This window comes from Callithrix jacchus, chromosome 6 (assembly GCF_049354715.1).
Source record: "Callithrix jacchus isolate 240 chromosome 6, calJac240_pri, whole genome shotgun sequence".
In the NCBI taxonomy this organism is placed as follows: domain Eukaryota; kingdom Metazoa; phylum Chordata; class Mammalia; order Primates; family Cebidae; genus Callithrix; species Callithrix jacchus.
Genome location: NC_133507.1, coordinates 117,746,981 through 117,770,268, shown reverse-complemented (window position 1 = coordinate 117,770,268; position 23,288 = coordinate 117,746,981). Strand labels below are relative to the sequence as shown.

The 23,288-nt window shown below is 40.5% G+C and overlaps 2 protein-coding genes across 3 annotated transcripts in view; both read left to right on the top strand.

Moving 5' to 3' along the window:
* Window positions 1-7,074: 7,074 nt before the first annotated feature.
* Window positions 7,075-11,593, top strand: C6H2orf66 (chromosome 6 C2orf66 homolog). Its single transcript, XM_054257745.2, is given in 2 exon segments — window positions 7,075-7,321; window positions 8,920-11,593. Coding segments are annotated over 2 exon segments (348 nt in total). The 5' UTR covers window positions 7,075-7,153; the 3' UTR covers window positions 9,100-11,593.
* Window positions 11,594-15,818: 4,225 nt separating this feature from the next.
* GTF3C3 (general transcription factor IIIC subunit 3) overlaps window positions 15,819-23,288 on the top strand; it is a 51,770-nt gene continuing 44,300 nt past the window's right edge. The window contains exons 1-2 of one of the 2 annotated variants that reach the window (XM_002749586.5): window positions 15,819-16,011; window positions 17,600-17,711. In XM_002749586.5, the coding sequence (XP_002749632.1) occupies window positions 15,910-16,011; window positions 17,600-17,711 (214 nt within the window). In that variant the 5' untranslated portion in view covers window positions 15,819-15,909. Of the gene's footprint in view, window positions 16,282-17,599; window positions 17,712-23,288 lie in introns of both variants that reach the window. The other variant, XM_035305200.3, reaches the window with a different exon arrangement.

The following is a 23,288-nucleotide window of genomic DNA, read 5'->3' as shown; positions in this document are numbered from 1 at the left end:
TATGCTCATGAACCAATCACCTCCCAGAGGCTCCACCTCCTAGTAGAATCACACCAAGGGTTAGGTTTTCAAGATAGGAATTTGGGGGGTAGGGGAACACAATCATTCAGTCAATTACATTAATTTCACTTGGCAAGAACTGTTGAAATGACACAGTGGTTTCCTTTCCTCAAAAGAAATGATATTTAATCAGAGCTTTGAAGAACCGAGAGAAGCTATGAGGTCATACAAGGGTTGGAGAAGGTATTCCAAACAGAGGCAACAGCAATTTCAAAGGCACTCAATGGTGGTCACTGGAGGTTAAGTGGCTGGAATGGTGGAACTGGGTCATATTGAGAGCCTTTACATCACAGTCAAGAGTTTAGACTGTATATTTATTTATTTATTTATTTATTTACTGAGACAGAGTCTTGCTCTGTTGCCCAGGCTGGAGTACAGTGGCACAATCTCAGCTCACTGCAACCTCCCACCTCCTGGGTTCAAGTAATTATTCTGCCTCAGCCTCCTGAGTAGCTGGGACTACAGGTGTGCACCACCATGCCTGGCTGATTTTTGTATTATTAGTAGAGACAGGGTTTCACCATATTGGCCAGGCTGGTCTGGAACTCCTGACCTCGGGATCCACCCACCTCGGCCTACCAAAGTGCTGAGATTACAGGCATGAGCCACTACGTCCGGCCCTAGACTTTATCTCATGGGCATCCAGATACCATGAGAAGGGGATGTGATGCCTGTGAGCTTTACCTTAGCTGTGAGACCTTGTTTGTCTGCCCCCAGGCTCTCTGCTACAACAGCCTCCCTGCCAAAGACCTGTTTGCAAAACTGTAAGAAATGATTCCACCTTCTATATTTTAGGAAAAATATTTTATTCCTCGAATGACTTCAGAGATATCAGTGGGGCCTGAGATGAGAGAAGGGGTTAGGAACATGGTTCTCAGTTCAGTTTAGATCTCAGTTGGTGTGTGAATCTGAATGTCTAGTTTTTCACTGTGTTTCTCCCAGCTGGCTTCCGCTCAAGTATGATTTTTACCTTCTGTTGACTCTACCCTTCCATCTTAGCTATATGAGAAATGGCTTGAACTTAAGGCAGGATTTAAAGGGATGCACTGGCTGGCTCTCTATTACTAGCCCAGATCGCAGCATTTGTGTTTTGGAAAGGCTAGTGGCTGTGAGGAAGACAGACCAGGGATGGGAGACAGGGAGGCTGCTGCTGAAGTCTCAGAAGCTGATCATGAACACCTGATGGAAGCAGCAGCTGTGAGGCCAGGCTGGACTTGAGAGCCAGTGCTCTCTAGGAAGCATGGCCCACCCTCCACTCAGCCTGGGGCCTCCTTCCTCTATGGTCTCAGGCTTCTAGAATTGCTCACACTCTGCCCCTATGAGGTAAAAATGGCTGTAACACATTTTAAACAGAGAAAGATCTTTTATTCTTTTTTAATCTACCCCTCTAACATTGTCTTCCAACTTTTATTTTAGATTCACAGGGTACCTATGCTGGTTGGTTACCTGGGTATATTGCATGATGCAGAGGTTTGGAATATGAACGATCCCATCATCCAGGTACTGAGCATAGTATCCAACAGTTAGTTTTTCAACCCTGGCCCCCCTTCCTCTCTCCTTCCCTCTAATAGTCCCCAGTTTCTATTACTGTCATCTTAACATTTTTTAAAAAACAAAACCAACGATAGCAAAGAATAAAACAGATTTATCCATAGTGAATACAGAATTCTGAGGGTCAACTTTATACTTTGCACTTAGTCTAGATGCTGCCAAAAGGGACAAAAGGTTCACCCTACTGTGGAGGTTTTTGAAAACGTATGTGTGTTTTAGCCCACATTGTTTGACTCTAAGCCCCTATACCAATGTGGAAGGAAGGAAATTCAACTTCATTGGTTTCTGGGCCTTCCCTCACCTCCCCTGGGTCCCATAGAATCTGGAATATTTTTGTGCCCCTAGAATACGAGGTGTGAGCCCCTGCTTTCCTATCCATCATCATCACTGTGACTTCCTTGACCCACGGCTCTTTGCCTCTACTCTATGTCTCACAAGAGATTTATCTCTCTGCCTCCTTCTCTTTATTCCACCTTCAAACTGAAATCTGTCTGCTGCCACAAAAAAATAAAAAGCAGTGATTGCTATGAGCAGAAAGCTGCCCAGCCTGCTCTATTAATCATATGAGCAACCTTTCCCATATTTTTGAAATCCTCATGATCACTGAAGAAGCACTCTATAAATAATAATTTTCCTATTCACTTAGGCCAGGGGGAAGAAACAGAAGATTAAATTTTATGTCCCTGTTCATGATATAGCTAAGGAGCTGTATCAGCTCCGTTTTTTTTTTTAACCTTAATAGAGACAAGAAGTGTTTGAAAAGGTAATATAGTCCAATAGATGGTTTAAAAATTCCTCCCCACCTTCTTTATTTATTTTCCTTTTCCCACATTTAGCCTGTTTGCATTTATATTATACTTCCAACTTTTAATTCAATCAACATGTATTTGTTGGATTTCTTTTATGTGTGTGGTCCTGTGCTGAGTACTCTACTTACCTCTCAAATCCCACTGAGAAATGCCCACAAAGAGCTTCCTTCAGATGCCTCTCAGTGCAGAAGCACCTTTTTGCTTGCTACCCCACCCTTTTGTCCCAACTACTACTTTTACAAATGCTCTACTTAATGAAGAGGCCAAATGGGATAATTTGGCCTAGAAACTAATGATTCGAGAATGTGAAATATTATGCTTTTTTTTCTCTCTCTCTTGATTGAACCTATCAACCAAATAATTAGTGCTGTGTTGATACATTTTGAAGGAAATATCATAATCAACCTTATCAATAGTACCTTCTGCTCTTTAAAAAAGAAACTTAAAATTAAGAAACTGGCCAGGCATGGTGGCTCATGCCTGACATCTCAGGAGTTTGGGAGGCTCAGGCAGGAGGATAACTTTGAGGCCAGGAGTTTGAGACAAGCCTGGGCAACATAGTGAGATGTGGTTCTACAAAAAATGAAAAAAAAAAAAAAAAGAGCCAGCCATGGTGTGCCTATAGTCCTAGGTACTCAGGAGGCTAGGGTAGAAGGATCACTTGAGCCTAGGAGGTGGAGGCTTCAGCAAGCTATGACTGTATCACTGCAGTCCAGCCTAGGTGACAGAGTGTGACCCTTTCTCTTAAAAAAAGAAACAAAGGGGCCGGGTGCAGTGTCTCATGCCTGTAATCCCAGCACTTTGGGAGGCCGAGGCAGGTAGATCACGAGGACCAAAGATCAAGACTATCCTGGCAAACATGGTGAAACCCCGTCTCTACTAACAATACAAAAATTAGCCGGGCGTTTGGCACATGCCTGTAGTCCCAGCTACTCGGGAGGCTGAGGCAGAAGAATCGCTTGATCCCAGGAGGCGGAGGTTGCAGTGAGCCAAGACGTCGCCCCTGTGCTCCAGCCTGTCGACAGAGCAAGACTCTGTCTCAAAAAAAAACAAAAAAAAAAAAAAAAAGAAAAGGATATTTTTTTAACTTAAACATGCAATTCTACGTTCTATTAGTCATCAGGGAAACTCCAGTGTTAATGAACAAGACTATAGTAGGAATGTTACCTTTGGCCCATTGGTTCCTTTGAGAAACTATAAATATTTCATAAAAATTTAAGAAGCTCTTAAAAGAGAGAACAAATGAGCTGTGTTTTTATACAAATGGTACTATAAGTTATTCATAAATAAATGGCTATGAAAATCTGTTCTAATATGTTCAGCCTGTATTTCCTATTTTAAAAGTGCTGCATATTGGGCTCAACGCTCGGCACTGGGAATGTGAGGGAGAGCACTGTCTAAGGAGTTTATAGTGTCATAACTTTTTGCTATAATCTCAGTAAAAAATTAATATTTCAATATTATTAGATGCTTAAACTTTAAAGTCCTGGGGTTTTAAAGAGAGTGATGTAATGAAATTCCAGGGTGTTCATTTACTCACCTAACCATTGACATTTAATCAGTCTCTCTCACATTTTAACAACTATAACACCTTTCCTTGACTCTACTTCCCACTCTAGTAACTGCCTTCTTTCTTTTCACATCTGTGTTTCCAAGAGCTTGCTATATTCACTCTTTTTCCTCTCCATCCACTCCCTTCTAATCTTTCTACCAGAACAGCTCAAATGCTCCATAGCCCTCATTCTATCCAACGTGTCCCTTCTTGAAACACTTTATTCTCTTGCTTCCATACTTGGCTAGTTTTCCCTCACCTCCAGGGTCTCCTTTGTAGATTCCTGCATGTGGCTGTTACATATTAAAATTTCTCAAAGCTCAAGTTTGTGCCTCCCCCTTTTTTCTCATATTCTAACCTTTACTGAGGTAATCTCATTCACTTCTATGCCAACAACTCCCAAATTTACATTTCCTTCCCAGATTTCTCCTTTGAGCTCCAGATCAGTCTATCCGATTGCATTCTCTCCATCCCCATAAGGAAATCTCAAAGGCTCCTCTAACTCAACACATTCCAAATGAAATCAGGATCTTCACTCCTTCATACCTAGGTTTGATATCTTGGTGAATGACACTGTAACCCATTTATTTGCATAACCCACAGACCCAGCAACTGGTTTTGAAACTCACGTCTCTGTCGAGCGTGGTGGCGCATGCCTGTAATCTTAGTACTTTGGGAGGCTGAGGTGGGTGAATCACCTGAGGTCAGGAGTTCAAGACCAGCCTGGCCATCATGGTGAAACCCCATCTTTAAAAAGAAAAAAAAAAGAAAGAAACTCACATCCCCTTTGCCTCCCGCCCCATAGTATCCAGTACATTAACAATCCCTTATAAATCTCTCTCAGATTTATGCACAACTCTGCATCTGTGCAAACCCTGCCCTAATCCAAGTTGACATCCTTTCCTGCCTGGAAAACTGTGTAACCAGCTAACTGGCTTTGTGCAGCCCTCTTTTCTAGCTCATTCTTTCTTCCTTATTGCAACCAGAATCATCTTTTAAAAATGCAAGTATGATCAAGCTGCTTAGATGCCTAAAACCCTTTATTCAGCATTACCTGTAGCTGAAAGATTATAATCTGACTACCACTCTGGCACCATCTTGCATCAGGCTCCCCACTTGCTCCCTCCACACCTGGCATAATTTCAGTTCCTTTAATGTGCCCCATTCCTAGCACAGCTGTTCACCTTGTTTGACACACTTCTCCCTCTGTCCTCCTCAGGTTGCCTAAGTAACTCCTATTCAACTGACCAGATGTAAGGTCATTTCCCCACAGAAGCCTTCCCTGTCCCCTCCGACTGAATCAAATTCCCCTTTTTTCTTTGAGATGAAATCTGCTCTTGTCCCCCAAGCTGGAGTGCAGTGACGTGATCTCGGCTCACTTCAACCTCTGCCTCCTGGGTTCAAGCAATTCGCCTGGCTCAGCCTCCCAAGTAGCTGGGATTATAGGCACTTGCTACCACACCTGGCTAATTTTTGTGTTTTTAGTAGAGATGGGGTTTCACCATGTTGGCCAGGCTGGTCTCAAACTCCTGATCTCGGGCGATCCACCCGCCTCGGCCTCCCAAAGTGCTGGGATTATGGGCATGAGCCACCACAGCTGGGCCAAATTCTCCTTTTCTGTACTTTCATAGCACTCACTATTTCATAGAAATGATTGTTCGCTTATACGTACACATTTGGTTGTATAAAATGTTTCTTTTGCCCACTACTCTATTTAATGAGGGCAAGGACTGTATTTGTTATTCTTACCATTTAATCCTCAAAGCCTAATGCAGTGCCTGGCACATAGTAGGCACTTCCTAAAAGTCTGCTAACTGAATAAACAGAGGAAATGAATGAATGAAGGTCACAGGTCATAGTAACTTGCCAAGGGTGAAGATGGCAAGGCTGAGACTGTAGCCAGGTTTGCTAATTTCCAGTCCAGATCACCAGGCTTCTCAACAAATATCTTGTTCTAAATTTTGTTCTAAATAATTGGAACCAAAGCAATGTCACAACTCAAGTCCAATTTCTCAGCCTACCATTTTCTACAGATGGAATTTATTCAGCAAGAGAATGTTGTAGGTATAGTAATTTTTCTTTTTTTCCATGAAACATGTGCTATCTTCTTGCTCTATTTTAAGGGATATTATGATAATGCCACTACTTAAAAATTCTAAAGCTTCTTGAGATTCTCAGGAAAAGTACAAGGTATAGGTCAAAAAGAGTAATTTTGTCTCTCACAATAGAATTTTCTGTTCAAAAAATGCTGTTAACTAAAAAAAAATGATATCTCCAAAAGAACATTCTAACAGGTGGGATAGTCATCATAATATTTCCAGCTACTATGTATATTCCTTCCCTTAAAAGGAAAAAAGGAGAAAATCACTTTGCTATGCGTAAGTGCATTGCATGTTTTATAAAAATCCACATAAAATGTTCAGTGGTTCAAGGAGTGGCTGCCACATTTCTAAGGCAAATAGGCTTGTTCCTGAAGGAGCTTGAAGATCTGACTCTCAAGGGTCTTTGTGCTTTGGATGAAAAAGGAATCATTATTTTTGAACTCCCCCTGCTTGCATCAGTGAATTCCACCTGCAGCCAATCCGTTGGTTATAAGCACCCATTAATTGCCTTGCTGATTATAGGCAGGATAACCTAGGAGGGCCAGCCAAAACCAAACTCCTGATAAGCTTTATTAGCCTTTTCTATGATGTGTCTCGGTTTCCATTTCACACATTGGAGTGGAAGACAATATCTACTCACACTGGTGCGGTATGTGTCTGTCTGTCTCAGATGTGTGTGTAAGGTGTGTTTCTCAGCTCACAGTATGTGAAGTAATTTTGTATTTTCTTTTTTTAAGACTGCTATCTTAAGGCTTAAAAGTAATTAAGGTTTTGGTTTTTGTTATTTTAAGAATTGCGCTTTCTTTGGAGAAAAAAAGTACTTTTTTTCAAAGATGAAAAAGGCATACTCAGACTTTCTATGTTATGTTCATAATTGTTTTGCGTATCACTGTACAACAGTCTCATCATCGTGGGCTGCTTTAAGCTAATCAGTTGGATTTGGGGATCCTCATTTAGAAGTCAATATGGAAAAAGATGGCTGTAAAACTTAGATAAACCAGTATGCTATTTCTCTGTCCTTGTCTGCCTTTATAGATGTTTCTGCTTTCCTTCTCTTTTCCCTGACTATCTCAGTGACCATGGACAGCTCTCTGGTCCTCTCTTTCACTCAGTTTCACTCCACTATGACCACAGCACCTCTCCTGCTACTATGTGTTGCCCTGGTGCTACTTGGACATGTGCATGGAGCCACACTAAGAAATGAAGACAAATAGAAGCCACTCAATAATACCAGAAACAGAGATTTGGTAAGAACACACCTGGGGCCTGGGTTTCAGGATAGAACTAATGCCTCTTTGGATTTATGCACACAACATTCTTGTTGTGTTTTCCAGAGCATAGTGGAAAGTGGGCTACCAAGTGTTGAGAAGATTCTCCAACAGGACTGGACCAGAATTTTACTACCTTAGTGGTTGGCAACCTATTATTTCTCTGGCCAATTTACATTTGTTTCTGTAAAGAGAAACATTTATATTTGGAAACAATCTTATACACACAGAGTGCATTTCATTTGTGACTGATCTTATATACACATTGACTTTGTAGCCTTGACTTCTAATAAATATACAAAATCAAGAGTGTAACAGGGAATTGCTTTTGTACAGCTTAGATTGAACCAATGATAAAACAAATTACCATATAAATAGTAATTGCCAAGCTCAATTGCAAAAACTGAAAGTTGACCCTGCATGGGTATCAATTTATTAGGCATATTTTTAACATACAGTTATCTAGAAAATAGAATTCAAAAGATCACTAAACATTCTCTTGAAAACAATATGCCAAATACAATAAACATGTTGACATGACTATTTCAATTTTTTTTTTCTAAAGTGAATGATGTGAAATATAACAACATAGGATTAAAATAAACTGAGATAAGAGACCAGCAGGATTTGTTTTCTGGTCACAACTGCTGACCAAAAGAGGATCTGGTCCAGAGAGGATAAAGTGAAAAAACTGGATGAAACCAGCAGATAGCAACAAAAGTGATCCCTATTTGCTCTCATTGCTCTGGATATGATTCGCCCACCAGTGCCATGACAGTTTACAAATGTCATGGCAACGACCTGGAATTTACCACTCCTTTCTGTGGCAATGATCCAGAAGTTACCACCTCTTTCCTAGAAAGTTCTAAACCCCCTTCTATTTGTATTAACCATCCCTTAATTTGCATATATTTGAAAGTGTATATAAACACAGTTGCTAAGAGCCCGTATGTTGTCAACTCTGTGTGCACTACTTATGAGTTAGCCTTGTTCGGGCAGGAACAGTATGTTTCAATAAAAGATTGTTACCACAGCCAGCCTGCCCTTAAATTCTTTTCTGGACAAAGCCAAGAACCCTCCTGGGCTAAGCCCCAGTTTTGGGCTTTGCCTGTCCTGCATCAAAGCAAGTAGCACTTTGCACATCTTCTGTGTTCATTTCCTAATGGAAATCTGAAAAACTTTGAAAAGAAACTTGCAGAAAGTAGCAACAGAGATCTCATCTTAAGGAAGAGGAGATACTGAGTTGCTCATTATGGAGTTCAGTTTCATCTCTGACCTTAGTATTCAGAGATAGTTCACAATGAATCTTTGAATTGTGGTGCTGTTCCATATTCTTCCTTCATTTTTCACTAAGAATGGTAAATTATCTTGGTTAAGGTTGAAATGTCAGAAGGCACAGAGGAGGGGAGGAGAAGTAGCTGAAACTTGCACTTGTATTTCTAGATTTTGATTTCCAACCTCTTGCCTCCTAGATTAGCCTTAAAGTCAATTCAGGAGAAAAATAGAGGAAAAAAATTCACTTTTATTTTAGGTGTTTCATTTATATCTGCCAATGAACATTTTCTTTCTCTCTTTAGTTTTTCAGAAGCCTTCAGGCATATTTTAAGGGCAGAGGTCTTGATCTTGGAATGTTTCCAAATCCTTTCCCCATGAATGAGAACCCTAGACCTCTCTCTTTCTGATCAGAACTTCTTGCTTCTGCATTTGCAGATTATGAAGAGCAGGAAAACTCCTTTCACAGTTTTCTCAAAGACTGAAAGTTTTCTGAGCCCAGGTAAAAGTTGGCCCTTTATTCACAGGATCTGTCCAAACATACAATTCAGCCATAAAGTAGGTATTTTGAAAGTACTTATTTGAAAAATGATTTTATTTCTTCATAGAAATAAGTGCTCAGTTCTGCTTATACTCATCACTGTTAAGTATTTCGATTTGGTTCAGGCAGGTATTTCATAATCCTGTTTTAAAAAGAAATGAAAGTTTTGATTTTTTAAGCGTAGTTATCCAGGGAGAGACATATTAAAATGATAGAATGATCCCTGTAAATAGGATTATCAAATTAGTAACATGGCCACATTCTTGCCTCTATCTTTTTCCAGACAAGGTGATATAGCTGTGTGGAAAATCTACATAAAGAAATATGTCAAATTGAGTTGTTGGATTAAATGGGAATTAAAAGTTAAAAGAATGGTTCTTTGGGGGATAAAGTAGTATGCATATATTTGAGCTTGAACTCCTCACCTATAGGAAGAAAAGTTGGCTAGCAGTAAGGATGGCATTTTTCTCATAGAAAAGGGATTTGAATTTCATTGCTCTTATTATTTTAGTATTCCTATCAAACCAATACCTACCGTTTACGAAGAACAAGTATGGTGCATTCCAAGCAAATATTTTATGATTTCAATCCGTTAGCTTTTTGTTTAGCTGAATAATAAAGGGAATGGAATCATAATTAAAATCTTTTCCCATTCTCCCTCAAGTATAATTTTGAAATTCTGAGGAAGCATACCTTTCTTGTGCTTTATTTTGTTTGTGAAAGGGTTTGCATTATTAGTTCTTTCAAATGTGATGATTAAAAAATAATTATTGCTATTCTAAAAAGAATATTTAACTTACCATGTGGAATATGCCCTTAGATAGTGTTCTAAACTGAGAAAATAAAATAGAAGAAACAGTAAAATGTTAATGAAGTTTTCTCTTGACTATTTTTTACACTTTGGCCTTAGGGTATCAGAGAATAGTTATTAATACCATGCTACCTCCTTTAGTAAAAGGCAGATAAATTGCTTGTAAGTCTCAGTTTCTTCATCTGTAAATTACAGATACTAGTTTCTACCTTACAGAAAGTATCATAGAAAATATTAAAGAAATACTTTCATGTGAGCATGGAATGAGGTAATATTTAAGGGCAGGAAACTGATAAAGCACCCAATTGGTGGTATCATAAAAGAACAGGAATTATTTAACTTTATGAAAAGAAAGCTTCTGATTTGGAGTATATTTCATAATTACGAACTCTATGTTCCTTTTATCTCTGGTGAGAAAATGAAGACAAAAAGAGCTTTCATTAAAACATGTTGATTTTGGGGTCTTTGGGTTGATTGTGTAGTCTTTATTTTCTATTTAATTATAACATTGTCTTGTTCTTTCAGGTGTCTGGCTATTTTAAAACTACAGATGAAGCTTCTCATTAGAAAAATCCAACCACTATCATAGCTAAACTTTTGTGGAGTTTTTTTTCCTTTCATTTTTATATTTCAGTTTGTAATGATTTTATTCCACATTTCCATATTTACATATAAATAGCTGGAACTATGATTTCTATGCATATTTATGGAGTGTTTTTCCCGTATAACCATAAATATTGATGTAGAACACTGCATGTATTTGTAGGAGTTACAAAAACATCACAAACTGAAAAGAGATTATAATCTTCTAAATTAGATGTTTCTTTAAGCTTGTTTTTAAAACTTATCTTTTACATTTATTATATTTTATCAACCAATATATTTTTTGATAGTGACACATTCACTTTTTCTATAGTAAAATTCATTATATGTGATGGGGGTTTGTTTTAAAATTTGTCTTCCTTCCCCAAAAAGAAGATGCATCCCCACAATCAGCACATGCTACAAAAAGACCTCACAGTTTTAGTTTCATAAGAAATGAGGGCAAGTGATAAACAGCCACAATTAAGTTAAAATGCAAGCACACAACAAACATGGGATTCTGGAAGTTGTCAACGCCTCCAAAGATGCTTTTGCCAAAATATTCAGAGGTGGACACTGTGCCACATCAAATATTCTAGCAATGTCCCAGCCCTTGCTCCCATACACAACCTCCTCAGTAAGGAAAAGTAGAAACAGGTGATTTCCTCTCTTTCCAACTAGCCCCTGCCCTCCTTACTCTAGCTCATGCTGACTTATTCTGATTCCCATATTCTCATTTGGAACAGCTACTTTTCCTGTATCTTTATGGATAGCCGCATCTATAATGTTGTGCTAAAAATGCAGCATTGTCCTGATATTAGTCTGTGCATTTTAAAATGGTTTATTGTGACTTTTTTTGGTAAATTATTGCTACTGTATATGAAAAAATATTTGCACAAGAGCAGATTTTGTGTCTGGTTTAAGATGTTCTACTGTAATTAGTTGTATACGTGTCTGTTTCTCCTGAAGAGTGGTGAGGTCTTTGTGAGCAGAGACCATGTATAATTTACCTTTATTTCCCCAGCACCTACTACAATGCCTAGCATGGAGCAAATGTTTAATAGATACTTGTTGAATTGAAATAAACATGTGCTATTCAGCCAGTCTTCACACAGTAATGGAAGCTGCTTTTAGTTAATGTCAAAACTTTTTTCTTGTCATTTAAAAAATGTAAGTAATTCTTGATGAGCTATTCCTCATAACAGTATAGTTTATTCATATAAATGGTAGAGTGGTAGGGAGTTTCTCACCACTGTCAAATTCCAAGTACTAGTGGCTGGTTTTCCCTTTCTCACTACTATCCCTGCTCTGGGTGTTAAGACCTCCACAAAGGGAATGATTATCAGTTTCAGGGCTTTGTAAAGGAAGGGCATTCATATGGGACATTTAGCTATGAGCTTGCAAAGTTTTGGGGCAGCGACATTCATCCTTCAGCTGGAAAATTTTTATGGATGGAAGCCCATACCTCACACTGACTAGAGTTTCTTAATGGTAATGCTATTGGCAGTAGGGGGAAGCCAAATTATCGCTGTGCGTGATAAATTAGCACACCTGGTCCCCAGATACTCTATGTTAGTAGTTCCCTCAGATCTGCCTATCATTTTGACAATCAAAACCTCCTGGGGGCTGGGTGTGGTGGCTCACCCCTGTAATCCCAGTACTTTGGGAGGGAGAGGTGGGCAGATCACCCAAGGTCAGGATTTAGAGACTAGCCTGGCCAGTATGGTGAAACCCTGTCTCTACTAAAAATACAAAAATTAGTCTGGCATGGTGGCTCACGCCTGTAGTCCCAGCTACTCAGGAGGCTGAAGCAGGAGAATCACTTGAACCTGGAATGTGGAGGTTGTGGTGAGCCGAGATCATGATGTCACTGCACAGTAAGACTCTGTCTTGGGGCCAGGCGCGGTGACTCAAGCCTGTAATCCCAGCACTTTGGGAGGCTGAGGCGGGTATATCATGAGGTCAAGAGATCAAGACCATCCTGGTCAACATGGTGAAACCCCGTCTCTACTAAAAATGCAAAAAGTTAGCTGGGCATGGTGGCACGTGCCTGTAATCCCAGCTACTCAGGAGGCTGAGGCAGGAGAATTGCCTGAATCCAGGAGGCGGAGGTTGCGGAGAGCCGAGGTTGCGGTGAGCCAAGGTTGCGCCGAGCTGAGGTTGCGCCATTGTACTCCAGCCTGGGTAACATGAGTGAAACTCCATCTCAAAAAAAAAAAAAAAAAAAAAAAAGACTCTGTCTCAAACAAACAAACAATACCCTCCCTACACACATTTCTAAAATTGCTTTTGCTCTTGGCTGAGAACTACTGCTAGAACACAGATGAAATTTAGTGTTTGCTCCAATGCAAATAAATGTTCTGCAGGTGTTTTAGACTCTGGAGGAGTCTCTGGTACTTCTCTATGTAGGTCCTTGGCAATCACTCAACACTGAGAGGAGCCTCTGCTCTTCTTCAATGAGTACCCCATTCCCCAGTACTTGGCCGATTGTCCCCTGTCCCAGATCTAGGGTGGCCAAGAACTGCTAAGAGTACTTGCAAGCTATGCACTAGCCTTCTACATTTTTATCAAACTTGGCAGATACATGAGACACCGATGTCTGAGACAACTGAGTTTGTTACTGATAGCATGGCAGGTAGCGACATGAGTTTTACACTCACATCAGTTCTCCTTACTCCTCCAAGTATCAAGGGAGCCATGTGAATGTGGGTCCAGGGGTATGCTGGGCACAAGTAGGTTTGTGCCAAAGCTGAGGAACTCAAAACTTAGGAAATCACCACTCTTCTAATGGGACTGCTATCAAACATGCCCAAACTTTGCCCAGAAGGAAACATTTCTTAAACAGATTTGCTCCCTGCCCCAGAAGGAGACAAGAGCTCTACCTTTTAAGTCTGTTTGATTTGAAAACAGCCTTGAAAAGCTAGCCTAGAATAAAGCTATCACAAGCTTTTGGAGAACAATGAAAGAGCCATGGAAAAATAGTCTCACACATAGGATCACACCCCATCCCACATGGCTCTTTTCCCTGGCAAGGAGAAAGAATGTATGATTATAATTATATGGTCATGGTAAAAATTCAGTGTTCTGCTTCCTTCAGACTTTCCATTTTGATTCTCAAAAGAAGGCTGAATGTATTTTTATTATTGCCATTACCATTCCACTTCACCTCAAGGTAATGTGAATACCTCTGACTCGTTGGGGACAAATCTCTTCCAAGTAAGTGAGGGAAAAAAAAAACAGAAAGATTGAAATTTCAAGATATTTTGCAACAGTCTGACCTCTAAAATAACTTTCATATCCTTAAAGTGTTTCATAGCCAAAAAAAAAAAAACCCCACAAAAAACAAACCAAAAAACAAACCCTCCTACCCCTCGTTCTCTGCTTCCTGTTCTTCATAACATGAATCTATATCTCCAGAATTGTTATTTCCATATTCCAGATAGCCAACAATAAGACAACATAGTCTAAGCCATTTGGGTCTTAGGAGAGTATTCTCCTTAGAGTAACCATCCCTCCTCACTTGATTTATCTTATTTTCCTCTAGGAGAATTAGAACTGGAGATTCCTAAATTCCTCTTAGACGCAGTTCCTCAACTGTCTGGGAAAACTTAGGGGAGAATTTTCCTCTAAGTGGTTTAAGTAGATTACCTTAACACACTCCATCCTGCTCACCTTCCATGTTTTATACCCAGGTAGGACTCTAAAGATCCTTCCTCATGAGAAAGGGGATGACTTCTAGCTGTGAGATATTTTTTTCTCATTTGGCAGTCCCACTCTTGCAGGTCCTGGCCCCTCATTCTCCCATCCTTCTGCTGTTTATCATCACCTAGATTGTCATAAAGATGGCTAGGTGATACTCGCCTTGTAACTTGTCATTAACCTTAGCTTCATATTGAGCTATATTCCCCTACTTCAGCTCCCTTGCCCACAGTTCCAAAGGCACTTTCAATTCTATCCTATTTAATTCACAAATGTGTTTTCAGCACTAATTATTAGGCCATACAGTAAAGTTTATAATGATGCAGCAACTAGTGCTGTTCTCAAGATGTTTACAGCTAGTGTCTCTAGAATTGGACAAATAGAGAGATGATAATAATACAAGGGAAAATATAAATCACAGGAGTGTGTAGAAGTTGAAAGACTGTGCCATTCAGAGGAGGCAGTATATTATAATTCCAAGCATGGGACTTGGAATCAGAGACCAGGGTTCAAATCCTGGCTCTACTACTTATTAGAGATCGTAGCATTAGGAATAACATCCACTTTGAAAGAAGGATTATTTTGAGATATGTATGTAATATGTATAAAACAGTAGATTGCTGATGTATTTGTTATATAGCAAATGGGCAATAATGCATAGTAACCATGTCAAGTATTTGCTTCTTTCCGGAAGTATGCTGTTAGGAAAGGAAGAAAACTTGGGAGAGGTGGAACAGGAAGCCCAGGTGAACGTATTTACAGACTGAGAAGGAGTTTGAGGAAAGGGAGACTTTGAGGATTCTGGCGTGGGGAGGAAGGGGGGACCGATGGGAGTGGTTTTTGTTTGTTTTTTGAGACAGAGTCTCTCTGTCGCCCAGGCTGGAGTACAGTGGCACAATCTCGGCTCACTGCAACCTTCAGTGTCCTGGGTTTAAGTAATTCTCCTGCTTCAGCCTCCTGACTAGCTGGGATTACAGGCATGCCTGCCGCCATTCCCGGCTAATTTTTATTTTATTTTTTTAAGTAGAGACAGGGTTTATCCATGTTGGTCAGGCTGGTCTCCAACTCCTAACCTAGAGATCTGCCCACGTCGGCCTCCCAAAGTACTGGGATTACAGACGTGAGCCACCGCGCCGGTCCTTCGGGAGTGGGATTTAAAGTATATATTGCGGGAGAATTTTAGCTTTCTGTGGCAGGGGAGAACTGGAAAGTGAAACATGCACGTGGCAGAGAAAATGGTTAAATTAAGAAAAACATCACGCAGCAGCGACCAAATTAAAGAACATTCAGAAAAGAAAACAGGAGAATGAAACCAACATCTTAGTGAAGAATTGAGGGAAATTAACTAGATTAAAGAAAATATATTCCAAGCACTTTTTAAAATAGCTATCTAATAATCTGGAACGAGAGCTGAGAGAGACGGCCGAACGAGTCTGCTGTGCTAAAGCACTGCAGCTTGGGTCGCGCCTCCCCTGAGTAGATCCCGGCCTGGCGCGCAGGCGGAACCCGAGTGCTGCGGCTACCGCGGAGACCCGGAGGGTTTCACGAAAGGACGCCGGTTTCCTGCTCTTGCTTACCCCGGCGCGAGGTAGCGTCTGGAAGGCACTGCTCTTCCGGTTCTCTGTCAGGGTTCTTCGGGCTGCACTGACAGAGCCTACAAACATGTCGGGGTTCAGTCCGGAACTCATCGATTACCTGGAGGGGAAAATCTCCTTCGAGGAGTTCGAACGGCGGAGAGAAGAGAGAAAAACACGCGAGAAGAAAGTGAGGCGATGCTAGGCCACGGTGCCCTTCACTCTCGTAGCCCTACTTCACTTAGGTGTAGGGGACCCAGACGACCGCTTTCGCTGTGATGGGGCGGGCTGGGAACTTTCAGCAGCTTCTTCCTTATCTTAGAGAAACTCCGGTTGTCACCCCTCATCCCTGTGCTAAGCTTCTTAAAACGTTTCCCCCACCGAAAAGCTTTTGTCTTGATGGCAACCTTTTCTTTCCCCCGCTTATACTGCGTTTTTATCTCAGAGTAGCTTAATGCTGGTAAGTTAAATGGGAGGTGGGGAGAAGAGTTTGTAGTCACAGTGTCAGGTTCTAGTCCTAGCTTTGCCACTAAGTCGTTTTGTGACGGTGGATGAGCAGCTCACCTCTTCTTTAGGCCTTAGTGTCTTTCTGAACTGGAACGATTCAGCTCCTGTTTTTGAGGAGTCTCCCACTGGAGTGAAGTTATAGTCCACAAAAAAGTATTGTTCGATAAGAAGATAATCCTCACGCATATCTTTTTCCCTGTACTTACAAATATCTGAACTTGGCCGCGCGCAGTGGCGTACACCTGTAATCCCAGCATTTTGGGAGGTCGAGGCGGGCGGATCACGAGGTCAGGAGTTTGAGATCATCCTGGCCAACATGGTGAAACCACGTCTCTACTAAAAATACAAAAATTAGTTGGGCATGGTGGTGTGCGCCTATAGTCCCATCTGCTGCTCGGCAATCTGAGGCAAGAGAATCTCTCGAACCCGGGAGGCGGAAGTTGCAGTGAACCGAGATCGTGCCACTCCACTCCAGCCTGGACGGAGTGAGACTGTCTCAAAAAAAAAAAAAAAAAAGGCAGAAATATCTGAACTTTCTTGCTTCAAGTCCAAGAGAAAATTAAAGTGATTAAATCTTTTGAAGTTTGCTGGTAGTGTCTTTCATAATTCATGCGACTAGTAGGGACTCATCTTTTTATTTATTTCATTTTATTTTATTTTCAGACAGCTTCTCGCTCTGTCACCCAGGCTAGAGGGCAGTGATGAGATCTCGGGTTACTGCAACTTCCGCCTGTAGGGCTCAAGCAGTCCTCCTACCTCAGCCTCTGAGTAGCTGTGACCACAGGGTTAGCCATCATACTCTGCTAATTTGTGTATTTTTTGTAGAGACAGGGTTTCTCCATGTTTCCCAGGCTGGTCTCCAGCTCCTGAGCTCAAGGGATCTGCCTGTCTCGGCCTCCCAAAGTGGTTGGATTACAGGTGTGAGCCACCAAGACATCTTTTTATTTAAAATGTTAGGATACAATGTGTTCACTAGTGAAATTATTAAGATATTTATTTATTTATTTTACAAATGACAGATTGAAGGGTAAGATCTAAGTACTTTGAAATGCTTTGATAGTGTTCAAACTTAGATTCCACCTACTGTGTATGTGTTACAGCTCAAGTTTGTAGAAATAGAAAATGAGGCAAATGCCCTATTCTGTAAACTGCCAAACCATGGCCACAAAATGCCTGAGTGGCAAAGCTAGGACTAGAACCAGATACTCTGTGGCTGGGGAGAGCTAAGTCTGTATTACTTTTGGGAATCATTAAGTAATTTTCAATCACAGAGTCTTCAGGAAAAAGGAAAGCTATCAGCTGAAGAAAATCCCGATGACTCTGAAGTTCCATCATCATCAGGAATTAATTCTACCAAATCCCAAGACAAAGATGTCAATGAAGGTATGTTAAAATTATGTGCTGCCTACATCGAATGTTTAGAGTGTGTAAGCAAAGTAATCTAGTAAAACACTGTATTTTCACTGCAGTGATATTCTGTTGATTACCTGGTTTATCAGGAGCATAATGCTTGGTTATAGTAAGTGCCCAATAAATATTTGTCGAGTTATTGAATACCCTGATGGTTATTATTTTTTTTGTGTGAGCTCTAGTGTTGGAAGTGTTTTAAATTGACATCAATATATATTTGGGAGCTTTTTAGGATTCATTATTTTTTAAATTGGGCCTCTCAGTAACTAATCACTTCCAGACTACACTCCCTCAAATTATAATGAATTACACTTCAATATAAAGTGGCTTACAAACCACTGCTTTACTTATAGGGAGATAAGATGGAAATGTAAGTTGGTTGTCCACATGGAACTTCACACACAGCACAGGTGTCTGGGTAGGCTACCTCCTTCTAGCATCCAGCCTTCAGCTTTGCATGTTCAGATATTAAATTTGGTTAGTGCACCCAGACTAATTATATTCATTGTAGCCTTGTTAATTAACTAGTAAGCAAATTTATTAATTTTCAGTGATTGATAGCCTTTTTGGGGGATCAGAATGCTGATAATATCTCAGGGTATCCATTTACTACCAGATCAAGTTACTTGGGTTGCTGAACTGCCAATTAGAATGTAGCTTCATGTATAGGGACTGATAACTGTTTAGTTCTAGGGGTTAGAAGTACAGTTTGGTTCTTTTTTTTTTTTGAGATGGAGTTTCGCTGTTATTGCCTAGGTTGGAGTGCAATGGTGCGATCTCACCTTACTGCAGCCTCCACCTCCCAGGCTCAAGCAATTCTCCTGCCTCAGCCTCTGGAGTAGTTGGGACTACAGGTGCCCACCACCAGACCTGGCTAATTTTTTGTGTTGTTTTTTTTTTATAGAGATGGCGTTTCACTATGTTGGTCCAGTTCATCTCGAACTCCTGACCTTTTCCCTCTAAACAAATAAGCATTTACCAAGAGAACACACAGTTATAGTGTGGCAGAAAATAAACAAGTTTTGTTCCTACCTCCGTGAACTAAGTGGGGAAAAAAGGGGCAAAGAGGAGGGAAAACTTGGGGGTTGCAGTTTCTTACTCTGTCAGGAAAGTGGGGTAGAAAAGGCAGCTGATAAAAAGGAACGAGATCATGTCCTTCACAGGGACATGGATGGAGTTGGAAGATGTTATCCTCAGCAAACTAACACAGGAACAGAAGACCAAACACCGCATGTTCTCACTTATAAGTGGGAGCTGAATGATGAGAATACAGGGAGAAAACGGGGTGACACACACAACAACACACACGGGAGCCTGTTGGAGTAGGGGAGGGAGAGCATCAGGAAGAAAACAGCTAATAGTTGCTGGGCTTAATATCTAGGTGATGGGATGATCTGCAGCAAACCACCATGGTACACGTTTACCTATGTAACAAACCTCCACATCCTGCACATGTACCCTGAACTGAAATGTTGAAGGAAACAAAAGGCAGCTGAAGTTGTTCTAACAATTTGTATGTCCTTCCTTATCTGCTGAGGGGAGGAGTTGCTCTTCTGTCATCAGGTCTTTGAGTAGCTACTATAGCAGCAGGCACAAGTGGGTGTCTGTCTGTCCTGTTACGTAAAGCTGCTTCCAAAAGCTAGCCAGCAGGCCCTCAAAAAGGGGCGAACTGAGTCCAATTCAGGCTCATCATGAGCAGTCAGGCACACAACGACTGGCTGGCTTCTGCTCAAATAATCTCATCAGTCCTTGTAAGATACACAGCTCCTAATTTCCTAGGAAGGAATTGTTCCACAACTCTACCAAGACTCTTGGTAAGTATGAGCATATATTCAGAGCAGAAGGGGTCAGTTTTGAAGAAGCTTTGGCAAAGTCTGCTAATTGAAATATATGGGTACTAGGGTTGTCCTTTTACCCTGGACAGTACTAAATACACCACTAAATACTTGCTCTTCACATGTTTCTTACACATGGTGAAGATAGGGTCTTCTTTTAATTTCATTTTCAATTCATTGTTGCTCATACATGAAACTGTAATTTTTATATATTGACCTTGTGTTCAGCAACCTTGCTAAATAAATATATTCTTATCATTTGTATATAGATTTGTTTTGGGTCTTCTATGTACATAATTATGTCATCTGTGACATGATAATTTTATTTTTTCATTGACATCTTTATGCCTTTTATTTCTCATTACATTGGCTAGGACTGCCAGTAAAACGTTGAACGGAAGAGGTGGTAGTAGGCAACTTTGTCTCATTCTCAGTAACTTTCTTTTTTTTTTAAATTTTTTATTGGATTTTAGGTTTTGGGGTACATGAGCAGAGCATGCAAGACAGTTGCGTAGGTACACACAGGGCAGTGTGCTTTGCTTTTCTTCTCCCTTCACCCACATTTGGCATTTCTCCCCAGGCTATCCCTCCCCACCTCCCCCTCCCACTGGCCCTCCCCTTTTCCCCCCAATAGACCCCAGTGTTTAGTACTCCCCTTTCTGTGTCCATGTGTTCTCATTTTTCATCACCCACCTATGAGTGAGAATATGTGGTGTTTCATTTTCTGTTCTTGTGTCAGTTTGCTGAGGATGATGTTCTCCAGATTCATCCATGTCCCTACAAACGACACAAACTCATCATTTCTGATTGCTGCATAATATTCCATGGTGTATATGTGCCACATTTTTCCAATCCAGTCTATCATCAATGGGCATTTTGGTTGATTCCAGGTCTTTGCTATTGTAAACAGTGCTGCAATGAACATTCGTGTACATGTGTCCTTATAGTAGAACGATTTATAGTCTTTTGGATATATACCCAGGAATGGGATTGCTGGGTCAAATGGAATTTCTATTTCTAAGGCCTTGAGGAATCGCCACACTGTCTTCCACAATGGTTGAACTAATTTACACTCCCACCAACAGTGTAAAAGCGTTCCTTTTTCTCCACATCCTCTCCAGCATCTGTTGTCTCCAGATTTTTTAATGATCGCCATTCTAACTGGCGTGAGATGGTATCTCAATGTGGTTTTGATTTGCATCTCTCTGATGACCAGTGACGATGAGCATTTTTTCATATGATTGTTGGCCTCATATATGTCTTCTTTCGTAAAGTATCTGTTCATATCCTTTGCCCACTTTTGAATGGGCTTGTTTGTTTTTTTCCTATAAATCTGTTTGAGTTAGTTGTAAATTCTGGATATCAGCCCTTTGTCAGATGGGTAGACTGCGAAAATTTTTTCCCATTCTGTTGGTTGCCGATCCACTCTAGTTACTGTTTCTTTTGCCGTGCAGAAGCTGTGGAGTTTCATTAGGTCCCATTTGTCTATTTTGGCTTTTGTTGCCAATGCTTTTGGTGTTTTGTTCATGAAGTCCTTGCCTACTCCTATGTCCTGGATGGTTTTGCCTAGATTTCCTTCTAGGGTTTTTATGGTGCCAGGTCTTATGTTTAAGTCTTTAATCCATCTGGAGTTAATTTTAGTGTAAGGTGTCAGGAAGGGGTCCAGTTTCTGCTTTCTGCACATGGCTAGCCAGTTTTCCCAACACCATTTGTTAAACGTGGAATCCTTTCCCCATTGCTTGTTTTTGTCAGGTTTATCAAAGATTGTATAGTTGTATGTATGTCGTGTTGCCTCCGGTGCCTCTGTTCTGTTCCATTGGTCTATATCTCTGTTTTGGTACCAGTACCATGCTGTTTTGATTACTGTAGCCTTGTAGTATAGTTTGAAATCCGGTAGTGTGATGCCCCCCGCTGTGTTCTTTTTGCTTAGAATTGACTTGGCTATGCGGGCTTTCTTTTGGTTCCATATGAAGTTCATGGTGGTTTTTTCCAGTTCTGTGAAGAAAGTCAATGGTAGCTTGATGGGGATAGCGTTGATTCTGTAAATTACTTTGGGCAGTATAGCCATTTTCACGATATTAATTCTTCCTAACCATGAACATGGAATGTTTCTCCATCTGTTTGTGTCCTCTCTGATTTCATTGAACAGTGGTTTGTAGTTCTCCTTGAAGAGGTCTCTTACGTTCCTTGTGAGTTGTATTCCAAGGTATTTTATTCTTTTTGTAGCAATTGCGAATGGCAGTTCGCTCTTGATTTGGCTTTCTTTAAGTCTGTTATTGGTGTAGACGAATGCTTGTGAGTTTTGCACATTGATTTTATATCCTGAGACTTTGCTGAAGTTGCTTATCAGTTTCAGGAGTTTTTGGGCTGAGGCAATGGGGTCTTCTAGGTATACTATCATGTCGTCTGCAAATAGAGACAATTTGGCTTCCACCTTTCCTATTTGAATACCCTTTATTTCTTTTTCTTGCCTGATTGCTCTGGCTAGAACTTCCAGTACTACATTGAATAGGAGTGGTGAGAGAGGGCATCCTTGTCTAGTGCCAGATTTTAAAGGGAATGCTTCCAGTTTTTGCCCATTCAGTATGATATTGGCTGTTGGTTTGTCATAAATAGCTTTTATTACTTTGAGATACGTTCCATCAATACCGAGTTTATTGAGGGTTTTTAGCATAAAGGGCTGTTGAATTTTGTCAAATGCCTTCTCTGCGTCAATTGAGATAATCATGTGGTTTTTGTTTTTGGTTCTGTTTATGTGGTGAATTACGTTGATAGACTTGCGTATGTTGAACCAGCCTTGCATCCCTGGGATGAATCCTACTTGATCATGATGAATAAGTTTTTTGATTTGATGTTGCAATCGGCTTGCCAATATTGTATTGAAGATTTTTGCATCTATGTTCATCATGGATATTGGCCTGAAGTTTTCTTTTCTCGTTGGGTCTCTGCCGGGTTTTGGTATCAGGATGATGTTGGTCTCATAAAATGATTTGGGAAGGATTCCCTCTTTTTGGATTGTTTGAAATAGTTTTAGAAGGAATGGTACCAGCTCCTCTTTGTGTGTCTGGTAGAATTCGGCTGTGAACCCGTCTGGACCTGGGCTTTTTTTGTGTGGTAGGCTCTTAATTGCTGCCTCAACTTCAGACCTTGTTATTGGTCTATTCATAGTTTCAGCTTCCTCCTGGTTTAGGCTTGGGAGGACACAGGAGTCCAGGAATTTATCCATTTCTTCCAGGTTTACTAGTTTATGCGCATAGAGTTGTTTGTAATATTCTCTGATGATGGTTTGAATTTCTGTGGAATCTGTGGTGATTTCCCCTTTATCATTTTTTATTGCATCTATTTGGTTGTTTTCTCTTTTATTTTTAATCAATCTGGCTAGTGGTCTGTCTATTTTGTTGATCTTTTCAAAAAACCAGCTCTTGGATTTATTGATTTTTTGAAGGGTTTTTCGTGTCTCAGTCTCCTTCACCTCAGCTCTGATCTTAGTTATTTCTTGTCTTCTGCTGGGTTTTGAGTTTTTTTGATCTTGCTCCTCTAGCTCTTTCAATTTTGACGATAGGGTGTCAATTTTGGATCTCTCCATTCTCCTCATATGGGCACTTATTGCTATATACTTTCCTCTAGAGACTGCTTTAAATGTGTCCCAGAGTTTCTGGCACGTTGTGTCTTCATTCTCATTGGTTTCGAAGAACTTCTTTATTTCTGCCTTCAT